The sequence below is a fragment of the Nelumbo nucifera genome, chromosome 1 (genome assembly GCF_055504915.1).
Source record: "Nelumbo nucifera cultivar China Antique chromosome 1, China Antique-T2T, whole genome shotgun sequence".
NCBI classification, from domain to species: Eukaryota; Viridiplantae; Streptophyta; class Magnoliopsida; order Proteales; family Nelumbonaceae; genus Nelumbo; species Nelumbo nucifera.
In genome coordinates this window covers 149,845,758-149,871,050 of record NC_142649.1, presented here as the reverse complement: position 1 = coordinate 149,871,050, position 25,293 = coordinate 149,845,758, and the positions used below count along the sequence as shown (strand labels likewise).

At 38.1% G+C, this 25,293-nt stretch overlaps 2 protein-coding genes across 2 annotated transcripts; one reads left to right on the top strand and one right to left on the bottom strand.

Annotated features, from left to right (window-relative positions):
• Positions 1 to 1,654: 1,654 nt before the first annotated feature.
• Positions 1,655 to 19,494, top strand: EMB2761 (threonyl-tRNA synthetase, putative / threonine-tRNA ligase). The gene is made up of 8 exons (XM_010271840.3): positions 1,655 to 2,098; positions 2,610 to 2,756; positions 2,886 to 3,033; positions 5,886 to 6,139; positions 6,589 to 6,966; positions 7,693 to 8,001; positions 18,700 to 18,900; positions 19,083 to 19,494. The coding sequence occupies exons 1-8, from the start codon at positions 1,763 to 1,765 to the stop codon at positions 19,341 to 19,343; spliced, it is 2,034 nt and encodes a 677-aa protein (XP_010270142.1). The 5' UTR covers positions 1,655 to 1,762; the 3' UTR covers positions 19,344 to 19,494.
• A 233-nt stretch (positions 19,495 to 19,727) lies between these two features.
• Positions 19,728 to 23,146, bottom strand: LOC104606561 (tonoplast dicarboxylate transporter-like). The gene is made up of 6 exons (XM_010271838.3): positions 22,619 to 23,146; positions 22,064 to 22,541; positions 21,174 to 21,217; positions 20,989 to 21,084; positions 20,283 to 20,793; positions 19,728 to 20,098 (listed from the first exon to the last, which is right to left on the bottom strand). The coding sequence occupies exons 1-6, from the start codon at positions 23,063 to 23,065 to the stop codon at positions 20,064 to 20,066; spliced, it is 1,611 nt and encodes a 536-aa protein (XP_010270140.1). The 5' UTR covers positions 23,066 to 23,146; the 3' UTR covers positions 19,728 to 20,063.
• Between the last annotated feature and the right edge of the window lie 2,147 nt (positions 23,147 to 25,293).

Here is a 25,293-nt window from a genome sequence, read left to right as displayed (position 1 = left end):
AGGGTGCCTTCAAGGAAGACAAGGTCAGGTTGAGACCCCGGGCTAAGAACTCTAACGAGCAAGTTAGTATGGCCAAGCTGTTTGAGGTGCTAAAACTATTAATTAATGAGGCCAAAAGTATCTAATGAATGCTCAACTAACCTTTATATAAGCAAGGGCTGCTTGTGCCAAATGAAATGTCTCAAAGTGATGTGGGACACCTAGAGTTTTGGACAAGACATGTGTAGCTTGGGGAAGAACACTTGGAGCTCGGTTAGGATACACGTAGTCTCTTTGGTACCACATTTCTCTCACATGGAGGGGGCTTAGGGGCCCACTAATTGACAGGATGGGCATGCGTGATGATGGCATTGCCAAATGTGACAAACAGTGATGATGGCTTTGCCATGTGGGGCTGCTAGATGGCCTTTTGGTGTACATGTGGTGGATCTCGGGTGTGCTTTTCTAGGTGTAGTTCGTCTTGTGGGGTGTGTTTCCTCATGCCTATAGCTCGATTTGCCTGCCGAGCTGCCCCTTATGCCTTCGCAATAGATCGTAGCGACTTGTCCAACCGAGACGAGGTGAACTCCCCTAAAGCCATGGTTGGCCTAGGCATTCAAGGAGGATATGCTTGTTCGAGGTAACATGTTCATCTGAGGTGTAGACCGTGCAACTCGTAGGTTGGCCCGTGGATATTCCTAAGTCTGCCATGTGGCTGTCCCAATTGGAGGTCACTTCCACCCCCATCAAAAACAAATCATATTTAAAGACAAAAGGGTAAATTGCTGAAATCTCCCCTAAAGTTTCTGGCTGTTGCTGAAACATCCCTTGAAGTTTGGTAATTGCAATCACCTTCCCTGAACTTTCTAACATAGTTGCAATTATACCTTCTTCGTTAGAGTCTTCTAAAAAAGCACAAAAATGTCAAAAATATCCATGCATTTACTTTTAACCAAAATGCTTATTTTTTCAAAATTTTCTCTTCATACGAATTGCTAAATCAAACCTTTCTAATTTCTTTTCTGAAATTGATTTATTTTCCAAATTTACCCTTCATATCAATCATTTAAATGTAAAGATGCAATTTTAAATTCTCTATTTTTTGTTGTTTATATTGTTTATATTGCATGGGTATTGTGGACATTTTTGTCTCTTTTTAACAAAGGGGGTCTTACAACTGTATCATAAAAGTTCAAGGGAGATGATTGCAATTATCAAACTTCAGGGGAGATTTTAACAATGATTAAAAATTTACATGGAAATAAGCTCATGTCTATTGAGCGGGGGTGGAGTGAAGTAACTAGAATTGTGGCTTAGGGTTGCAAATAAGCTCGTGTCTGATCGTATTTTGTTGGATTTGGATATCCCCATTTCAGATCTTTGGATCAAACCATATTGGATAATAGGATCTGATCTATGATTAGAAATTGAATCGGATTCGGATCACCCGATTCAATTTCTAAATATATTATGTATATTGCATTTTTATAAATTCGTTATATTATTTATATTTTTATAAAAAACATATGTAGTACATGAATTTGAAAAGGGATCTCAAAACCTATTGGGCGTCTTTATGAGTACATGAAATTGCGTTTTAGTTTTAGCGGGATAATGGATAAGTGCTTAAGGAGTAATCTTGGGCCTCCCTGTGAGTTTTCGTGATTTATTTCTGATGTGGCTAGATTTTCTAGAGAGGTGAGTGGAGAGAAACAATACAAAACCTCCGCCACACAGCTTCACGCCTTCACCACGGTAGAGTGGGCAGGACCTTCTGCAGCGAATGGCGTCAACTTACCCTCTCTTTGCCTGCTCCCTTCCATTCTCGAATCCTCGCGGTCATCGAAGCTCTCTCATAAAACCCTGTTTCTTTCTCCCTTCCCTTCCTCCAAAGGGATTCATTTTCACTTCGAGAAGAAACACCGCAAGGCAAATTGGGGTCTATGCGCAGAGTAAGAACAACAAAGGGATCTCAACAACCTCCTCCGCTGTGGCCCTGGGTTCATCCGAGACTGCGGTTGTGGCCGAAGAGAAGCTTCTCAAAGCAAATACCGATGAGGAGAAGATCGTTCTTCCTACCAACGAGTCCTCAGAGAAATTGTTGAGAATTCGACATACGGTAATTAGATGGCTCTATAACTAATTCTCTCTCTTTCCTCTCTCTCTCTCTCTCTCTCTCTCTCTCTCTTTTTCTCTCTCTCTTTTTCTCTCTCTCTTTCTCTCTCTCTCTCTCTCTCACACACACACACACACATTCTTTCTTGTTTTCTTCCTGCTTCTTCTGGAAGACTGTAACTACTAATACTAACAAAGAATTGTAGTTTATTCTATTTCCCTTATACATTTTTCCAAAGAGTTTTGATAGATTAAAACAAAACACACTCTAGTAAACCAACCTGGTGCACAAAAATTTTATTTTTTGAACGTTGACGATTCTTTTAATTTACACTCAAGCTACACAACTCCCTTGCAAGAAAATTTGAATAGTTTTCTACGGTATGATGCTGTATGACGTGGTATTTTGCTAATATAATGCTATTTTGGTTATCGGATTTGTATTACGCATCTGTTTAGTTCGTTTGTTTTTCTTATTGTTATGCTCTGATGGAAAACTTTGCGTTGCATTGCAGTCCGCACATGTAATGGCTATGGCTGTCCAGAAACTCTTCCCAGACGCTAAAGTGACCATTGGACCGTGGATAGAAAATGGGTTCTATTATGACTTTGATATGGAACCATTGACGGACAAAGACCTGAAGAGGATAAAAAAGGAGATGGTGAGAACAACCTAATACTGAACTTCTTTTGATCCTTTCAGTTGTGTAGGAAGGTCATGCATAGCTTGGGCAAATATTCATTAGCTTATGGTTTCAGGGTACAGAATTTATTTCTTAAATCATCTGTAGGATCGCATCATTAGTCGGAATTTACCACTAATAAGAGAAGAAGTCTCCAGAGATGAAGCTAAGAAAAGAATAATGACAATCAATGAGCCTTACAAAATAGAGATTTTGGAAAGCATTAAGGCAGATCCCATCACCATATATCACATTGGTCAGTCATCTTACTTTGTTTCGCTTTTACTTTCTTTTAGTCTTTCCTTCTCTAGTCCTGCTGTTTTATTATATCAATTCTGTGTATGTTGTTGCTTTCTCTTAATGAACATATCAACTCTTCTTCTCCTTTTTAATTTTTAAGTTATGTGGTAGCACTAGTGGTAGTGGTAATTGTAGCAGTGGAGGCTCATCCAGTTTGTTATGTGTATATAGATGTATCTAGAATAGTCTCCACCAAGGCATGAAAATGTCTTTCTATATACTGAGGCAATATGTATCTATTTCTCATGACTTAATCAATGTAAACAAAGCATGGTATGGTATAGAAGATTTTAGGGTGTAAAGAGCAAATTAACATGGACTTTTGAAAACATTGGCATCATTCATTTGTGACTGTAAATATTGAATTTTACCTTTTGATAGCTAGGTCTAGCTCTAGTAATGGTCTTAAATAGAATTTATTAGATGTTTCACTCTGAAATAAAATAGTCAGCTTGAAGCAACTAGGTAAGTTTGGCTGCTTGCTGCTATCTTGTGTTCAAGTTGCTATAAGTTGATCAAGTTTTGACATCTGTGTATAGTGGTCACACATTTTGATGCATAGGTGGTTGAGTCATGAGTAACTAGTGGACAATAGATTAGGTCTCTTAGTTGATTTAGCTAATATCCTTTTGTAGTTTATTAGTAGGAGCCAACATGGTAAGTCATAATGTATTAGGATAGTGCATATAGGAGAGGTGGTCTGTTTCTTGTGAAAGAATAATTCTTATGAGTCATTATATTGGGAACACTAGAGCTACTCATAGTTATGGTCACTTTGTATTTATATATCTTAATCAAAATGTAATTTATTATCTATGAGGATACGTGGATTGCAGTCTATCTGAATGTCTCGTGGAGTTCAATTGAGACTTCAGAGTCCTACATTCCTCTCTATTTGAGCCTAACGTTATCTTTTATCTGAAATCTTATGTAAATTGTTTACAAAGGGAGAAAGAGAAGTAGGATGTTTGATGGTAGAGCAAAGATAAGAGATGACAGTGCAACAATCCTTGCTGATATTGTCCAAAAGGTAACTGTTCTCAAGGCCAAACAAGCACAAAACAATAGCAAGCTTGATCAACTGGAAAGACTTGTTCACAAAGGGAAAGCAGAGATGAATGAGGATTAAGTCTCAGGGTGGATAAGGATTTTTACATCCCAGGTAATGCCACCATTAAACCTTGGATTGTGAAGCTCACCTTTCCTCCTTATGAAGGTGGAGATCCATCAAGGTGGGTCATGGGTGTACAAAGTGGAGCAGTTCCTTGCATATAGCTGAACAGTGGATGAGCATCACTTATTGCAACCTTTCGCCTACAAGGTGAAGAGTTTTGCAGTGGTTAGTGGTATGAGAAGGCACATGTTTACATGCCATGGAGGGAGTTATTAGCAACCTCAAATGACTGGTTTCAGCCAACTAAGCATGAAGATCACACTTGAGCTCTTGCAAAACTCCATTAGATGATGACATTGTGAGATTACGAAGCAGAACTTAAGAAGCTAGCCAGCTATTCTGAAGGATTGATGGATGTGTTCTGGATAAGGTTTGTTTGTGGAGGAACCACAATTCGTATTTTTGCTTTACTTGTAACAGTAAATTCCTAAAAGACTTGAAACCCTATTCTTAAGACACCTAAAACTAGAAAATAAACTTAAAACTCAAAAATGCCAATATCCCTATTACCCAAAAATTCTGAAATTCACGAGGAATTGGAAAACTAATTCATTTCTCCATGGATTCTTTCCTTGCTTCAATATCTCTATCAATGGGCCTTGGCTAGAAGGGGAGAATGGCAATGGCCAATAATTTGAAGATGCCATGCCATTACTAATTTGTGTTTGTGGAGCCCACCCCAACCTTAACTTTGAGGGCTACTCTATGGGGAAAGATTGATGAATATGTGATTGAGTCATGAGTAGTTAGTGGGCAGTAGATGATATTTCTTAGTTGATTTGGTCAATGGTCAATTGTAGTTTGTCAGTAGTGGGAGTCCACATGGTAAGTCATAGTATATTGGGTCAGTTAGTATAGGAGAATTGGAGTATGTTAGTTGTGAAAGAATGCTTTTTATGGATTGTGAGTAAGAGTTACTTGTGGTTATGGTCACTTTGCATTTAAGTATCTTATTCAAAACTCAATCTATGAGGAGATACAAATTGCAGTCTAACTGAATTTGTGTAAAGTTAATAAAGTCCTAGTTTCCTTTCCATTTTGAAGCTAATCTTATATTTTATTTCACATCTTATGATAATTGGTTGCTGATGGAGAAAAAGAAGAGACACAATGCTGTTATCCACATGCACTGACATTTTTTTTTATGTGACGAAGTTTATATTTGTTGAAGATTTTGAAGTACTCTTTGTTTGATGCCAACACCTGTTTCAAATGCACACTTGAGTGGAAGGATGACTGCTGTTATCATGTTATAGTAGGCAAATGCACTAGAGGAAATTTGAGTTAATAATTTTTAGTCATATTGCTATGGGGACAGAAAGATGGGGGAATCTTTTCTTTACTTTTCCTCACTGCCAAATGGTTTTGTAGGTGGACATACTCCATTTTTGTACTTGCTGAGGCTGGAGCCAAGATATGGTTCTCATAAAATTAACAAAGAAACTTATGCATTCAAATAATTTATCTAGCTTACTTAAGGATCATTACTGCATATTTACTTTCTTTAGCTAATTTTTAAGGGTGTAGTGTGTGGTTTCAGGTCTAAATGATAGTATTTAAGTAGTGCTTATTTTGAAGCTTTAATTATTTGGTTATTAATGTATTTTGGGCTTCTTTCATTATATTTTATCTAGGAAATGAATGGTGGGATCTTTGTGCTGGACCTCATGTTGATTCTACCGGCAACATTAACAAGAAAGCTGTTGAACTTGAATCCGTTGCTGGGGCTTACTGGAGAGGGGATGAAAATAAGCCAATGCTGCAGAGGATCTATGGTACAGCATGGGAATCTGAAGACCAATTAAAAGCATACCTTCACTTTAAAGAAGAGGCAAAACGCCGGGATCACAGGCGTCTTGGTCAAGATCTTGATCTTTTCTCTATACAGGTAAACATAGTTTCAGATTCATTTGAATCTATGCTCTCATACTAGTGTATGTTATTCCAAGGACAACGTTATTGGTCAACTATTTAATTCAACTAAAATGTGGTGGATTTTATCTTTATGGTTTCTTGGTCATTATCATAATTAATGTTTCCATGTTGTGATAGTTCTAAAACATTCATTAAGCTATAATTATCAAACAGATGGATCTTTTCCAGCTTGTTTCTAGAGAATAAACACGCATCCATTCCTTTAAAAAACTAAACTTATTATTGTTTTTATCTTTTTGAGTTTTGTCTTCACAAGACCATTTTCTTTGCAAGCGGCTTTTGAAAATTTACAGGTATACATATACAGAAATTCCATATATTTGTTGAAATTTAGTTTAAAGACCAGGGAGGAACTTATTTCACTCTTAAAGGAACTCAAGCTTCTTGATGGAACTCTTACAGGATGAAGCAGGAGGAGGGTTAGTTTTCTGGCATCCTAAGGGTGCCATAGTTAGGCATATCATAGAAGATTCATGGAAGAGAATACATATACAGCATGGTTATGATCTTCTGTACACTCCACATGTGGCAAGGGCAGATCTCTGGAAGATCAGTGGTCATCTGGACTTCTACAGGGAGAATATGTATGAGCAGATGAACATTGAGGATGAACTCTATCAACTTCGACCCATGAACTGTCCTTACCATATTCTGGTCTACAAAAGAAAGCTGCACTCATACAGAGACTTTCCAATTAGGGTTGCTGAGTTGGGAACTGTATATAGATATGAGCTGTCAGGAAGTTTACATGGCCTATTCCGAGTAAGAGGTTTCACTCAGGTGCATTCTTCTCTCTCTTATTTATATTTTGAAGGTTGATATTTCTTTGAATTCTATATGTTTTTGCATTTCTTATCTAACACTATTACTTTTGTATATCCTGGTGGATGTCTTTAAGGAGAACTTCTCCTAGGTTATTGTAGAGCTTGATTATTTCATAAGGAACTTGCTAGTTGGCAAAGGACTTTTCTTGTGCTTTCCCAATATACATTTGGTATAAATGTACCACCATCAAGACGTCTAGGAAATTCCTAGCAGGAAAAGGTGATTTGATCTGATATTTCCTGGTATTGAACCTATATTGTTCATAAAATGGACTGCATATAGAGTTCTAGATTTATCTATTCATGGTTTTTGGTTTAGAGTCTCTCTGGTGGGACTTCTAGTTGCTGGGTCTCAGCCCCATGGGTGTCCACATGTGTTTCGGAGAGTCAAGAAGATGGCTTTTTCCTATCATCCTACTTCTCTTCAATGTTCCATTTTGAAGCTCTAGAATGAGAACAATGGTGGTTATAATAACTTTCAGTGGAGTAGCTTGTATTGAAATCTACATTACCTGGATACAGTATCAGATATGAAATTTCCACTAAAAATTTAAGTATCCGGCATGATGTGGCACCCTTGTACATATATCTAGGCATCATAGATTGTAATGCTGTTCTGTTAATGGACCTTTGGTTTTGTTTCTTAGATGACAGGAACTCATGTGTTTGATATACCATGCAGGATGATGCACACATTTTTTGTCTAGAAGATCAGATCAAGGATGAAATCAGGGGTGTCCTGGATCTAACAGAGGAGATCTTACTGCAATTTGGCTTTAACAAGTATGAAGTGAATCTTTCCACAAGACCAGAGAAAGCTGTGGGAGGTGATGATATATGGGAAAAAGCAACAGCTGCTCTTAAAGATGCTTTGGATGATAAGGGTTGGGACTACCAAATTGATGAAGGTGGGGGTGCCTTTTACGGTCCAAAGATTGATCTTAAAATTGAGGATGCTCTTGGAAGAAAGTGGCAGTGCTCAACTGTACAGGCAAGTATACACCAAAGTGAATATAAGCTCTCAGGATCATGTTGTTGAATCCATTTACTCCATTCATATTTTGAATCATCTCGGAGCAGTGAATACATCAATTAGGCATCAGCCTCAGTTTTAGGTTGGGTTAGGTTGAGAGATCAACCTTAGTCTAATTATATGAGATGTAACTAACCTTTTCCTGACTGGAGCTGGAACTGGAAAAAGAGTTGGCACTTGGCACCTGAACTTAACATCAGCTGTGTTTTGGTTCTGCCAGGGTAGCTACTATTTTGTTGTATTAATAAACATAAAACAGGTATTGTTTTGGTTTAGTTTGGTAACTCAAGGTTTGAACTGAGCCCGGCCTGATTTAAAATCACATGTTGTTTTCCATCCCTAATCCAGTCTGATACATGGAATACTGTTAGCCCAACCTAAAATTGTATTGGATGGTTTGTTTCAGGTTGAGCCAGATCTAGGTTGCATGCATAATCTCCATAGTTTCCTTTGTTTTGATTTTTTTCTGTATAAATTATATAGAGAAATGTGGTTTAATATTATTTTGTCAGCTTGGCTATTTCAAACATTAAATCTTCAACAAGTAGTATTGTTTAAACAGAGGCTAACTGACTTTAGCAATGGAAGAAAGTTTATAATTTATCAAAAAATGGAAGAAAATTTATAATTCATATAGGATTGTTCAATGGGTAAAAAATACTTGAGATACAGATGATTCAAAAATTGGCCCCTATCAATTAGAGATTTTTTTTTACTGTTTCTCATGCTCCTCCATTCTGTGATACTTGTTTAGGATGGAACCATAGGAATAGTTCTCCTATAAAGTAAAAGGAGACTGCAGCACCTTTTTCTAGCCTTGTTATTCTATTAGTTAAATGACAATAGGCATCTCATCTGCAAGTGGGTGTGGTATGGAGTATGGTGGGGGTGAATGACACCTTCTTTTCTTGCTTATAACTAAAGAGAACAGTCAGTATTGCTAGAAATAGAACCCTGGGCCCTGGACCTGGTTGACTATGATGTTTATTAATTATTACCCTTTGGATATGACATGGCTCCCAACCAATGGATTGGGTTGTTATTGCCTGTGTCAATGTTGTCAAAATTGTACAGGATGTGAAACTGTTTTAGCTACTGAGTCACAGGTCAAACAGAGTCAGTCTGGTTTGACAGCTAGACTTGTTTAAATAAAAACATGAAAAAAACTAAATAAACGGTAAATGGTTCCAAACCATCTTTTAATGCTCTTTTGCACCAAAGTAAGCTTAAAACAATAAATATTTTTAGCTACAACACCTACTAATAACATGTACTTGGGGTAAACTTTGACGAAATCAACATTTCTAAGAGGTGGGCTGAAAAACCATTTTGGTTGCCAGTTCCTGGTCCAAACAATTCGATCTTTCAGTCTAAATCCAACTCTGACAATGTTGTTATATATCATGGGGACAATTGTCTATTGGGATTTACCATTTTAATTTTCTTTCCATTTTGCTTTCATTCTATCATTGTATCCTAGGCTCTGTTTATTTGCAATACAAATTTGAACAGGATATAAATTTTGCATCCAGTTTGGATTTGCATCTGCTTGTTTTAACTATGATTTGCATTCCTACCTGATGCAGAATTTTCGCTTATTTTTTTTGTCTCATTTGCACTCATTGGCGCTGCAAATTTTGTATCCAAAAAACTGATGCAAAATTTGCACCACCTTCTTCCTACCTTAATTCTCTTTCATTAAAGTGGGGCACATTATTTACTTATTTTGCTCCTCCCAAACAAACTGCCTTCCTCCTGCCTTCATTCTCTTTCATGTAAAGTAGGAACCATATCATTTTGCTACTTTTCATTTTGCTCCTCACAAACAAACAAAACAAAATCAGACCTGAAGCAAAAGTAATCCAGAATTTACACTCAGCCTAGTGTCTTGAAAGCAAGAGACATAAGAAAAGTACAAGGTCTTCTATACCCCAGGGTGCAAGGTGTAAGGTGAGGTGTGTGCCTGGAGGCCCTGGACAATGTAAGGCATCAATTTTTGAAAAAATTCCGAAAGACATTAATTCATAACAATTTGGAAATTTTAATTTTAAAATTAATTAAATGTTATAAAATTGTATTGGCTCAAGTGAAAATAAATAAGCATAACATATAAGGCAAATTCAAAGTGGAAGTGAAAGCAAACTGATGTGGATTGTACCAAGGTGCTTTAAATACTTGACAATTCAAGCATGTGAAACTCTCATTATCTTTGTCTATCTTCTAGTTGCATTAACTAAAGTACCTAGTGTGATGTTAGACATTTTGCATCCTAGTCCTAGGAGGGTGGAGCCTTTATGGAGATGAAGGGTCCACGGGCCCAAATAAGCCCATGTCGGGATTTGGACTTGGGAGGCAGTAACCCTTACCTGAATTCATTCTATTATAGTTGTAAATTGTAATTTGTTCTAAGAGGTTGTGATTCTGGTTGCAACTCATTCTATTTGAGGGTTAGGGATCAGAGATCAGTTGCATTTTTGTTGCTTCTTTAGTGGAAATTGTAGAGATAGCTGATAGACTATTAGTGTGTGTGGGGTTCCAGCCCCACACTTTATATTTGCTGTTTATCTATTTATTTTTCAGTTATGGTAGTTGGGCCGGTTGGGGCTTGTTTGTTTTCTTTTATTTTTTAAGTAAGGGTATTAAGGTAATTATAGTCATTGTAAAGATCACAATATAAATAAGATTTAGTGGGCGGCTAGAGAATTTAATTCTTCCGAACCCTTTCTTCTCTCTTTCTTCTTCTATTCGTGACCTTTCTCTCTTCACTTTTCTACTGAATTGAATCAGAAAACCACTATTTTCTGATTTAATCTTTTCCAAGTTGGTATCAGAGCCAGAACTAGGACAGTTTAGGGCTCTCATGTGAGCCTAATTCAGTCGGAAGCATGAGAACTTACTGAATCTGAAGCTTTGCATCATCGCCTGATTCTTGGAGGATCACTAGAGTCTTGAGTTGTGCCCAAGGGATTACATGACCTTTGGAGAGTGTCCGGTGACCAGGAAAGATCAGTGAAGTTAAGTAAGTCAAAGATTAGAGCTTAAACTGGAGATTGAGGGTGGTGATCAAACATTTTCTGAAAAAAACTCATCTTTATTGAGATTGACCTTTAAAAGGAACAGTTTAAACCTCTCTGGAAGCAGCGGTTAATAGATTTCTGTCTCCCTAGCTTGTTTCTTTAGGGTTTTTGACAGTTCTCTGTTATCTCTGTTATTTTCTCTAAGTTTTTTGAAACCCCACGGTCAGTTCTTGCTCCCAGAATTATTCTGTGACTGGTTGGTTCTTCGACAACTACAGTATTCCGAATTTGGTTCCTAGGTGATTCTTGTCGACTGAGGAGTGTTTCTTGGAAGTTATTAGTAATCTGAAATTGGTTTCTGGGTGATACTTCTTGACCGAGGAGTGTTTCTTGGTGGGTGGTGATTCTCGGCTGTGAGTGATTTCTGAATCAGCAGAGTCCGTTTTTGCATAAAAGGAAGTTTCTTTTGTATAAAAGGAGTTCAAGCCTTTTTTGTTTGAAGTAGTGACTGTTAATATCTTCTTTAAAATAGAGAAGGTTGGAAGTGAATTAAAGACTCAAGGGGAAGGTTTTTTGGGGGCTGGAATGACTGAAAGTTCTTTTCAAATTACAACTGTTATATTCGATGGAACAACCAAACAAATTACTTGGAGTGGGCCCAATCAACCATGATGGCTATTGGGGGTAGAGGCAAATTAGGCTATGTGACTGGGGATATAAAGGAACCAGCCAAGGAAGACACATCACATGCCAAGTGGGTTCAAGAGAACTATTTGGTGATGACATGGCTGTGCAATTCAATGCAGCCCCACATTAGCCGAAATTATTTATGGGCAAAAACAACCAAGGAAATTTGAGATAATATGAAAGAGACCTACTCCCAACCCCTTAATGTTGCTAGGGCTTATGAATTGAAGTGTGAAGCGAATAATCTCAAGCAGGGGGCGAAGCCAGTCTCCATTTATTTTGCCACTTTGAAATCTCTGTGGCATGAAATTGACCATTTGGAAACCATTGAATGGGAGAGTTAGAGAGATGCAACTACTTATAGCAAGCTGATTGAAACAAATAGAGTTTTTGAGTTCCTAGTAGGTCTAAATTCAGAATTTGACATAGTAAGACAGCAACTACTTACTAGGGAGAGTGTGACATTGGCTCAGGCCTATTCACTAGTGCACAATGAAGAGAGTAGGAGAAAGGTGATGTTACAGTTTCAACCCATGGAATCAGCCCTAGCAGCAACAAAACAGAAATTTGGGAGAGATCAGGAAAAGGAAACAAAGAAGGAAGATAAAAAGGAGATATTTTGTGATCATAGTTGTCAAAGCGACGCCTAGGTGACAAGGCGCCCTTGGAGGCTCGCCTCGCTCAGTCGCCTAGCAGTTTTGTGCACTGGGTTATAAAATACTTTTATATTTTTAATTTTTTGACATTATAATTATAAAATAGACATTATTAAACTAGAATATTCATTTTATGTGTTTATATACTAATTTCTTTTTATTATCTTCTTATTTTCTTAGGGTTTATTCAATGCAACATTGCTAACTGTTGTATTGAACCCAGGTTCACAGTATCAACACCTCTGTGTATTGGTAGATGTGTATCGGTACTTATAACGATACTCCCCCTATATTTTTTTTATTTCTTTGGTTTCCAATTAAAAAATGGGTTCCCCAAAAACACCTGTAAACAAGTATCGGGACCCCAAAGATACAATACAATACACTCGATATGGGGCGTATCGTATCAAAATTTTGATCCTTGATTGAACCCTCAAAAATTTCAAAACATGAACCTATAAGCAAAGGAAGAATTTAAAATTTTGTCTAATCAACACATTTTTCTTCTTCCATGTCTTCTTCTTCTTCCACCTTTTCTTTTCTTCTTTCCTATAACAAAAGTAGGGGTTCAACCCCTATATTTTTTGAATTTTCTTTACTTTGTTCTTTTTCTTCTCATAAAATGTTGATTTTCTAGACTTAAACATGAAACTTATACTTATGAAAATTATGAATAATTATTAAGGAAAGATGGTTATGGAACCTAGGGAACTACCCTAGGATATATGGTTTTACTTAAAAAAAAATTCATCGCCTAGGCGCCTCCCAGTCGCCTAGCCTCACCTTGGCGCCTTGAAAATTATGTTTGTGATCATTGTAAGAGGCCGAAACATACTAGGGGCACTTGTTGGAAGTTGCACTCTCATCTTGTTCCAGCTAGACTCAGAAATAAGAAGGGAAATGCTAATGTGGCAGTCACCATTGACAATGCATCGTCTTCCAATACAAGAACCACATCTCTAGATGCCTTAGTTGTTGTCCGGGCCACCTTGACACAATTAGAGAATGAAGCTGGTATTTCTGGGTCATCATCTCAGCCTTCAATTGCTACTCCTGCCAATCCAACTTCAGCTTTTGCTTCCTCAGGTACAAGAGCTACAACATATCATACTTCAACCCCAGGTAACACTAGACCCTTCTAGGTAATAGATTTAGTTGCTTCTGACCATATGACTAGTTTATCCACCTTGTTTACCACCTATTGTTTATCCTTTGGCAGAGACAAAGTATCTATTGCTGATGGTTCTCTTGTACCTATTTTTGGCAAGGGAGATATCAGACTATTTGATGCCATCTCCTTGTCCTCGGTTTTGCATGTCCCTAAGCTTAGTGCTAACTTGCTTTCAGTTAGTAGTATTACTAGGAATCAAAACTGTCCAGTGACCTTTCTTCATGACCGTTGTGTTTTTCAGGATCTGGAAACGAGGAAAGTGATTGGGATTGGTCGTGAGACGAATGGAGTCTACTTGCTTGAGCATCCACAGGGGAAGGAGAGTGAAGTTGGGAGATTGTTTGTTTCTCAGTCTTTGGGTCAGATTATGCTTTGGCATAACAAATTAGGTCATTTGTCTTTTGGGTCTTTGAAGAGTTTGTTTCCAAATTTGTTTGAGTCAATCCAAGTGTCTAGTTTGAGGTGTGAAAGCTGTGAACTTGCAAAACATTGTAGATGTTTGGGGGCCATATCATATTCCTGCTATGGGGGGGGGGGTACATATATTTATTGTTATTTGTTGATAATTATACCCGTTTCTCGTGGGTTTACCTTATGCACTCTCGAGATGAGGTCCCTTCTTTGACCCAAGCTTTCCATTTGATGGTATTGACCCAATTTGAAATCAAGATCAAAACGCTCAGATCTGATAATGCCAAGGAGTACTTTGCAAAACCCTTGGCATCATATCTCCTAGATCATGGAGTTATTCATCAGAGCACTTGTCCTCGTACATCTCAACAAAATGGGGTTGCTAAGAGAAAAAACAGACATATTTTGGAAGTAGCCAAAAGCATCATCTTCAACTCTAATGTTCCCGTATGCTTCTTGGGGGATGCAACCTGTACTGCTGTTTATCTTATTAACCAAATTTCTTCACGGGTTGTAGACATGAAAACACCATTCAACCTTCTGTATCCAGACAAGGACTTGTTCACTATTTCCCTTAAAACCTTTGGGTGTACTTGTTTTGTTCAAATCCTTGGACCTCATCGCTCCAAATTTGATCACAAAGCTACTAAATGTATTTTCCTTGGGTATGCACAATATCAAAAGGGGTATTGCTGTTATGAGCCTGTTTCGGGAAGGCGTTTTGTATCCATGGATGTCACCTTTTTTAAGGATATGCCCTACTATCATAGGGTTTTTCCTTAGGGGGAGAGTCGTGAGGAAGGGATTTCAGCCCCAGAAGTTCCATTACCTATCCCAGTTATTGAGGGGGAGTGTCGTGAAGAGGGTTGTCAGAAGTGCAGGGAGTTGAGAGTGTATCAAAGACAGTGGTGGAGGCAGGCTGATTCTCGTCCTTAGCAGTCCAGGCTGATCCCAACACCTTCTACAACTTCAGATCTAGGCACTACACCCACTATTGAGCCCACTGTTGCAGATACTTTGGCAAACACTGTTGAGCCTCAGCCTCCTCCTTCAGATGACCTTGATCTCCTAATTGCAATTCGTAAAGGGAAGCATCATTGTACTTCATCTACTGCTCATTGTATCTCCCAGTTTTTCTCTTATGATCGTCTCTCAGAATCCTATAGATCATTCCTGGCATCTATTGCTACCATTCCTATACCCAGAACAGTGCAAGAAGCTCTTTTGATAACTGAGTGGAAGGAAGCGGTGAAAGTAGAGATGGATGCACTTGTTAAGAACAATACATGGTAACTAGTTGACCAGCCTGAGAGGAGGAAACCTGTTGGATGCTGATGGGTGTTTACAGTGAAATATAATGCTGATGGTTCTGTAGAGAGATATAAGGCCAGATTGGTTGCAAAGGGCTTAACACAAACTTATGGCATAGACTATATGGAAACCTTTGCACCACACCAGTTGCCAAGATGAACACTATCAGAGTCCTACTATCTATGGCTGCAAATTTCTCTTGGCCACTGTTTTAGATGGATGTCAGGAATGCTTTTCTAAACGGAGATTTGCAGGAGGAGGTGTACATGGAGTTACCCCCCGGCTTTTACAGTACAGAAGCAGAAAAGAAAGTTTGTCGACTAAAGAAGGCTTTATATGGGCTGAAACAATCTCCAAGAGCTTGGTTTGATAGGTTTAGACTAGCCTTGGAAAAGTTCGGTTACATGCAGGCTCAATCAGATTACACTCTCTTTTTTCAGAAGACAGACTCCTTGACCTTAGTTGTTGTCTATGTGGATGACATTGTGGTGATGGAAAGTGATATTAGTGAGATAGACTCTCTTAAGCAGGATCTTCACAAAGAATTTGAAGTGAAGGACTTGGGAGAACTGTGCTGTTTCTTGGGAATTGAGGTAGCTCGATCTAAGCATGGCATTTTTATCTCTAAAAAAAATATGTCCTTGACTTAATTGGAAGAAATTGGAAAGTAAGGAGTAAAGCCTGCTGACACACCCATTGAGTTGAACCATAAAATAAGTGCAGAAGGTGGAGAACCTCTTGAGGACAGGGCTATGTATCAAAGGTTGGTTGGGAAACTTATTTATCTCTGCCTAACACGACTAGGCATTTCATATGCTGTCAGTGTTGTCAGTCAGTACATGCGTTCTCCTAGGATCACTCACCTTCTTGCGGTGGAAAGGATACTTTCTTACTTGAAGAGATGCCCAGGGAGAGGCATACTTTTCAAGAATAGTGGTCACATGAAGATAAATGTGTATACAGATGCTGATTGGGCTGGATCCATTGATGACAGAAGATCTACCTCTAGGTATTGTGCATTTGTAGGCTCAGGGCTGAAATACTTGCCATGTTGGAAGGAGTTCAAAGAGCCAAGGAAATGAATATAAGAAAACTCTTCATTGAAGGGGATTCAGAGGTGGTGGTAGGGTGGCTGAATAAAGAAAATAGCAATTTATGGATGTACAGTAATGAGAGGAGAAAGTTTAGATGGCTGGTTCAGGAGATGGAAGTTAAGGTCAGTTGGGTGAAAGCTAACTCCTTTGCGGATGGATTAGCTAAGTAAGGAGTCGTGAGGGAATCAATGTTTTGGGCACAAGTGTAATTTTTTCTTTTTGTTCTTGGGGGTGTTTGCTCCCTTTGGAAGATAAGAAAGTTTATCTTCCTCTTTGTAATTCTTTTGTGATTAAGTAATGAAATGTTGTTATTGATCAAAAAAAAAAAATTGTGCATTTGTAGGGGGGAACCTTGTTTCTTGGAGAAGCAAGAAACAAAATGTTATTGCTCGCTCCAGTGTTGAAGCTGAATACAGGTCCATGGCCAATGGTGTTGTAGAAGTGTTATGGCTGAATTCTTTGCTGGATGAACTTGGAATTGACTATGAGAAACCTCTAATGCTGTATTGTGATAATTAAACAATAATAACATTGCCCACAACCCAATACAACATGACAGGACTAAACATATCGAGGTGGACAGACATTTTATCCGAGAGTGAGTTGCATCTCAAGAAGTGTGTCTTCCCTATGTTACCTCCGACATGCAGCTAGCTGATCTCTTTACTAAAGCAGTCACAAAAATCAGGTTGGAGACAAATTTACGCAAGTTGGGTATGCCAAATATCTACCCCCAACTTGAGGGGGAGTGTAGAGATAGCTGATAGGCTATTAGTGTGTGTAGGGTTCCAGCCCCACACTTTATATTTGCTGTTTATCTATTTATTTTTCAGTTGTGGTAGTTGGGCCGGTTGGGGCTTGTTTGTTTTCTTTTATTTTTTAAGTAAGGGTATTAAGGTAACTATAGTCATTGTAAAGATCACAATATAAATAAGATTTAGTGGGCGACTAGAGAATTTAATTCTGCTGAACCCTTTCTTCTCTCTTTCTTCTTCCCTTCTCCTCTTCTCTTTCTTCTTCTATTCGTGACCTTTCTCTCTTCAATTTTCTACTGAATTGAATCAGAAAACCACTATTTTCTGATTTAATCTTTACCAAGTGAAATTTTGCTATTTTGAGATCCTATCCACAACAGTTACGGCTTCATGTATTAAAAAATCCTTTGCTTTTTTTTTCTTTCAAATCATTTATCAGTAACAACAGAATTTATTGCTTTCAAAAAAATATAATTACAATGTTAAGTGCCATGTACTTCATCAAAGTTAGCCTTGGTTAACTAATCCCTTGCATATTCTTATGGGTACAATTGCCCAAAACAGTTTCTCTTTAGGTACTCCAGAGTCCAGATTTTGCCAGCCTATCAGCAAGGTTGTTTCTGTTTTTGGCCTAACAAATAATTGTCTGAGTCTCCTTCTATTTGCAAGTTCCTGATGTCGAGTGCTTTAGCCAGCATCAATCCATGCAACAATGCCCATAATTCTTTGTTAAAATTGTTTATTCCAACTGGTCCTGAAAATAGTGCTCGAGTATAGTTCTCCCCAATTATAAAGTTAATAGATCATTATTAGTTTATAAGCACCAATAAAAGGTAATTTAAAAGTTAATAGACCATTATAGAGGAAAACATATAAAAAAGGTACAAGAGGATACGAGATGGCTTTAAATAGAGCGAATTGGTGAAACAGGATTCATGTAGCCGACCCCTAGGTGTGCCTTTAAAACACTTGCATTCCCATGCATCTACATATTCTACACCAGTGCAAGGGAAGTTTGCACTGTAAATGGAAGCCTAGGGAGAGATTTGCATGACCATGCTGTTCAGATACTGATACAGATACTTCTCTGACAATGACATTTCCAAGATGCAAATACTGTTCAGATACAGTGATACAGATACTTCTGTGACAATTTTAAACTATGTTTCTTTTCTTTTGACAGTGAGGGTATTGATATTGATGACTTCAATTAAAGTTGACGTATGACATTTCCAAGAAAAAAAGAGGAAAAAGAAAAAGTTGACATATGAACCGTTTTTCGTTTTTAGCCCTTCTCTGTGTAAATGGCTACTCTCTTGTTCTTTTTATAATATTTTAGAAATATGAACCTGCATCTCATTGCATGCTTAGAAAGAAGCTCTTCCCTTCTACATGACATTGGGCTGGAAGTTGTTACCTTTTAGATGGGAAGTGTCACGACATATGTCCTTCAGACTTGAACTTCCATGTTCAAAGAAATTATAAATGTAGGTTAGGTTAATCACAAGGGGGCCATCTATTGGAGTAATAATTTTCCTTTGGCTTCTGAAACAGGTTGACTTCAATTTACCTCAGCGTTTTGACATAACCTATGTTGATTCAAATACGGAGAAGAAGCGGCCGATCATGATTCATAGAGCAGTACTTGGATCTTTAGAGCGGTTTTTTGGTATTCTCATAGAGCATTATGCAGGTGATTTTCCAGTATGGCTTTCTCCAATCCAAGCTCGTGTTTTACCCGTCACTGACACACAGGTACATAGATCTTCCTTGATTTTGAATGTTTAGCTTCTTAGCACATTGTTATTTCAAGATGTACAAGTGAGCTGGTGCTAATAGATTTCCCTTACAAGTGACGTATCAGGATTCATGTAGCTGACCCCATATAGTTGGCATGAGGCGTGGATGATGATGATGTTTTTGTTTTCCTTTCGCAGCTTGAATATTGTCATGAGGTGACTAAAAAGCTAAAAGGAAATGGTATCCGAGCTGAAGTTTGTCATGGTGAGCGCCTACCAAAGCTTATTAGAAATGCAGAGAAACAGAAGATTCCATTAATGGCTGTTGTGGGACCCAAAGAAGTTGAAACACAAACGGTTACAGTTAGATCTAGGTTTGGAGGGGAGCTTGGGACCATAAGTGTGGATGAATTTATCAGCAGAATTAAGTCTGCTACGGAGGACAGAAAATCATTTTAGAGCAAATCTTTTATTGGAAATGCAATGTTGCAAGTCTCCAGGAGTCTAGATGCTATTTATTCTATGTATTTATGGTGTTGTACACAGAGGGAAAAATAAAACAAAATTACAGCTGAAAGGAAAAAAAAGAATCAATTTTCTACTTGCAGAATATAAATGCTCTTTCAGATGTTTACAGACTATTTAATGCAAGTGCATTGTATTATTGTATGCAACCTTGCATTTTGGTCCTTTCCTCGTTTTTTCTGAACAATCCAATCTAACAGGCCCCAAAGAAATATGACCAAACAAAGTACTGTGTGATGCATAGCTGAATTACTTTTGTTAATTATTTGTTTGTATCGAGTTTTGGAATACCACATCAATGGTATTCCTCTTCAATGATTATTCAGTCAACTGAATTTTATAGACAGTTAACAATTGAACATCATTCCTAGTCAAACAGCTTTGATCTTCTTTGTATAAAATGACATATCTACATATGGGCTTAAGTGAATTCTGTCGGATCTTACTGGTGATTAATCATCTGATTCACCAGTGATCCTTCGGCATGGAAAGCAGTTAGTATTCTTTTAAAACTATGTGCATACAATACAGTGGTACACTATGGACTTGTTCTCTTGGGGGGTACGAAAAAACTGCTTATCCTCGTCCAGAGACATGGCTACTGATCCGGGATGAAGTTGCACATAATTCTTGCACCAACTTTGCCACCTGTAGTTATTGATCATTATTTGTCCCAAATACATATGCTCCTACAAACACCAAAATGTTTAAGGATGCCTTAAAACAAATTTCTTGTACATTGAATTTGGAAGTGAACACAACTTTATCAGAATTAGAAAAAAATGAATATATATGTGGATCATGGATTCATTTCGCAGTATCAGTTTTCTTTGTTAAAGGAAATAGAAGGACAAGAAAATGAATAATCCGTACCTAGCGTAGGCATTACAAGGGAGATAGCACCAATTCCGGCAATCTTAAGAGGCAACCCTGTCTTGATCATGTCTGTGATATCGATGTGCCCAGTAGTAAATCCTACAATGTTTGAAGGTGTGCTGGTTGGGAGCAAAAACGCGAATTGGGCGCCAATGGCTCCAGGAACCATGAGGAGGAGAGGGTGTACATGCATGGTGTCGGCCAACTGGATGAGTAGTGGGAGGAGGAGTGTGGTGGTTGCATTGTTCGATGTGAACTCAGTGATGATCCCGCTTATGATACGGACGGCCGGGGCGATGGCAAGATATGGGGCATGCTCCAAGAAATCTAAGCCAGCAGATAGCACGTCGGCCAGGCCGCTTGTCCTAACACCATTGGCTATGGCGAAACCAGCTCCGAGTAGCAATATGATGTTCCATGGAAGCTTCTTGCATTTGCTCCAGTCCATCAACTTCTCTCCCTTCTGCTTCTTATTAGGGATTATGAACAATATTGTCGCCACCATCACCTACATAAGATTTCATTAAAAGAAAGCCTTGATTAAATTAACTAGTAACTCCATTGGAGTATTTGAGAAAATTCATGATCTCTGTGAACCCATTAATGGGGTCCCTATTCCCCCAAACATTGCACATTTAATGCTGAGCTATATGTGAATATTGAACAGACGACATTAAAATTTCTTCAAAGTAGCTTTCCTTACACTAACTGTTCCATCGCCTACACGCCCCTGAAAGAGGACACCCCATCCCGGAATATCATCCGTTATGCTTCTTGTCATCCACAAAGCTACGAGTATCTGTGTGAACACCCATATATTTTAATCATTCAGTACTCAAACAATCCTCCAAGTAATATTTAAATCTTTTGCAATGGCAACAAAGATACCGAGAACACTGCCAACACCATCTTTTCTGCAAAAGCCATTGGACCTGTCCATGCAGAAACCCGAATGTTATTACACCATCAGGGGCACTGTTGGAGGTTCTCTTAAAACCAAACAATATATATAACGGTTTATTTGGTTAAATTCAGTCAATCAGGTCAGTTGATTAATTAGGGGGTGTTCAGGTTTTAGATGGTTTGACTTCAAACAATAAACCCACCACATTCTATGATGCCAGAAAGGTATGATACTGGACCCAATGAATCTGGTGTTTTCAAGAAGCACAAAACTCATCCTGGTTATCAAAGAATGACGTGACCAATGACCATTTCCGTTTTTCACCAGTTCTTTCTGGTTAATACATTGAACTGGAGCCATTCAATTGAAATCTAAATACTTTTAGCATGCACAGAATCAATTTTGTCTTTACATATATAACTTTTTTTTTTGTCGTCTATAAATATATAATTAAAGACAAAAGTAAAAGTGTAAAACAACAATCTCAAGAACACTTTTGCTGGGTATCTGATTTTTTTTTATGGTAGGAGCTGGGTATCTGATTCAAGACTGGAAAGCATTTACAAAAATAAATCAAGAATAGAAAACTAGCCTGTAAATGTAAAATACTTCAAAGCTACAAGTTTTGTTTTTCTTTTTTTGGTAGAAAGCTATAAATTTGTTCTGTTTCAAAAAAAAGTGGGTCCACTCTTTTTCTATTCTGATGCTGATCATGCCAAAACAGAGCTTTTTTTTTTTAATAGAGTTCCAAAACAGAGCTCACATCGATGAAATATGGGGCCGGTGCTTGGATGATCATTATCTCAATTACACATTTTTTTTTTCTTTTTATAACTGTTGAGCATAGGATAGGAGTAGGAGTGTAGGGACTTACCAAGCAATTCAAGCTCCCTTTTCAAATGGGCTCTGTCCAGATAGGCAGAAAGAGCAATTCCTGAATCCTTAGAACAGTAAAGCAGGCAAAGTATTCCCCACAATGCAAGGAAAATCAGCAAAGCCAAAGGGAAAGCAAAGAAGAACCAAGTGTTAAAACTAATGGGATTTGCCTCCGGAAAGTAGCTCTTCCACATCCCCACCAATATAAGATTGGCACCTGTTCCTGTCAGAGTACTCATCCCTCCTATAGCTGCCGAATAGATTACCCCCAAAACTACTGCTCTGCAAAACCTGCTGATGACATCCGAACGGCCCAGACCCACCGGGAATCGCTGTAAGATTCCGGTCGCCACCGGCATCATCATCAGCGCTGCCGCCACGTTGTGCATCCACATACTGACGAATGCTGTGGTGGCACAGATCCCTAGCAGCAGCAGTGGTGGATTCAGTGGATCCCCGCAGAACAACAAGGTTATCTGTAATGGGATTAAGAACCAAACGAGATGATTATTAAATGGAAAATCCAACAAGAAAGTAGCAATTTAGAACTCACATTCAGGGCCAATCTCCCATGTATGTTGTAGTGTTCGACGGCAAGAGCGAGTATGAAGCTGCCGAGGACGAGAGCGATGACATCATCCATGTAAGATTGAACTACAGCATCAGCAGAAGAAATCCCAAAGAGTGGAAAGAGAAAGAGAGGGGCCATGGATGTGACGGGCATGGGTACGGCCTCGGTGAGCCACCATATGAAAACCCAGGCCAGAATAGCTAACATGTTCCGGCTGGTGTTGGGAGCATTCAGGTGGACAAATGTGCAGATGAGAGCGCATGATAAGGGACCCAAGAGTATGAACAGGTTATTGGCTGTGAATATTGATTCCGGACACCGGTGGTGGAAGCTCGGTGACCTCTGAATTGTCTCTTGGAGTTGGACGACAGGTAAGAGTGGTGTTTTAGGGTCATCGGAGGTTGAATCAATTTTGTGATCGCCGTTCATTTTGGCGGGAGGGAAGTTGGGGTGGTTGTAAGTTACGTAATACGTGTGGCCGTTTGTATGGGGATGGGTGTTTATAATATGGCTCTGCCTTTATAAGGTAGTTCCCACACTAAGGCTATGTTTGGCTTGGCATTGGCATGGCCCTCATTTTTCTCTCTCTCTCTTATTTTGTATCAAATCAAACACAGCCGACAGCCTAAGATGGTGTTTTGTATCATTATACCCAATAGATCTTGACCAATCAAAAACTTCCGGTGAAAACTCACCTGATTGATTACCATTTTTATGATGTTATTAATTTTTCATTCCAACCCTTTAGCATTTTTCATCAATTTGTATTAATCAACCCAAATAATATTTCAGATCTAAAATCTAAATCAATTTGGTTAGAGGGAGAGGCGTAATAGATTATTATTTTCCTGGTGGATCAATCCTTGGTGGCTACATCATGTTTACGAATAACACTATGGCTCATTGTTTGGCGAAACATGCCTGTTTTATTTCAAAACCAATTGGAAGAGAATCTACATGTGATTCGTGTGAATGCATTGAAGTTTGAAAGCCCATTATTAAAAAATTCCTTGACACCCATGAGTCATTATTTTCACGAGTAGGAGGAGAGATTGATGGATGGATGTACATTGAAAATTGGATGATTTCTGTGTGATGGAAACCCAATAAGTGAATTGAATGATTGGATGAGATGTGAACCGCTACACTAGCTAGCTATGCACGTCTATCCAATGAATCGATATTTGACACTTGCTGTCAATGGGTCTAGTCTGGTTCGGGGAGTGGCTGTACCTGTCCCCAATCAATTATTAATTGGTGAACCAGATGGTCTCTAATTACTCATGGGATGTGTCTGACCCTATTAGATCAGATGGTCTCTGATTACCCATGATAATTACAACTTAAAACTTTATTTTTGATAATATAATCTTAATAAAAAAAATACTGTTTATATGCTGATAATAAGAAAGGTGTTTTAAATCAAAATTATTTTATATATATATTATCCATGTAATTTATCTTTTGGCACATAAAATTTAACAAGCATTACAAGAAAAAATATGTTTTCATATATTATTAAACATCTTAACTAAACAGCAAAAACCAGTTTCAACCCAATTATTAATCAAAACAAAATCTCAAAATTGGTTTGATAGGCTCGGTTCTGTTGGATAAACTCGGACCCTTTGACAAACAATAATGCCCAATTATTAATAAATACTGGGCCATTCATTCCCAGAATCTCATGTAAAAAGAGACAGGATGGAGAGAGAGAAATGTGTGGAATGAGGGCCAATAATGCACCTAAAATTGGGTCCATCTTTTTCTAGTTCAAATCAGCCCCCAACAACACCCCACAGCAAATCTCTATTGTGTATTAGAAATATCTTCTGATAATAATTCTAGAAATGGTGATATCATTATCAGAAAATGTTCTCAATACATGACAAAAATGTGCTGTGAGACATTGTGGGGGACAATTTTGTGGGGGCTGATTTGGTCTCATCTTTTCCACATACAGATGCGACCTGAAAGTCTGAAACCTACCTTTTTTTTTCTCGAAAAATCTTCTCCAAGCTTAACGGATTAGGAAGGAAGAACTTCTGAAGCATCCAAACGGGCATGAGCATCGCTCAATGTGCTGCGATCAAAATATTGGGTCCCATTTTCTTGCAGCAAACAACTAATAATTAAACAAATAAGATCATCATCTGATCATCCAACAATACTTGTCTGAGATAGAAGCTTTATACGGATGTCAAGGCAATTTGCTATTCTATACTGTGGATATTTTGTGGATTGTTTGCCTTTGAAACTTGTCTGGGTGTGGCGTGTGGATCGTTTTAAGATGTAAATCACTGCAATTTCTCTTTCACACGAGGATCTCGTGTGCTTAAATTGGTTATTAGTGAATCAGTGTATGTAATGATGTAATAATTGATTAAAATATTTTATTTAAAATCAGTGTTTTTAAACCACCATTGATCTGGACAGTCAGATCGTTTGGTTTGGGAATTGTTCATGTAATTGGTTCTGTTTCACCCTTAACCTGATCGTTGGCCAAAAATAATTGATTTGGTCAATGATCTATTGACTCGGGTGGTTGAACCATCCATCCATTTGACCCGTTCAATAGTTTTAACCATTTTTTATTTAAATAATATTTTTTTAATTAAAACGAGCAATCTGTTTGAACCATCAACCCAAAAACTGGT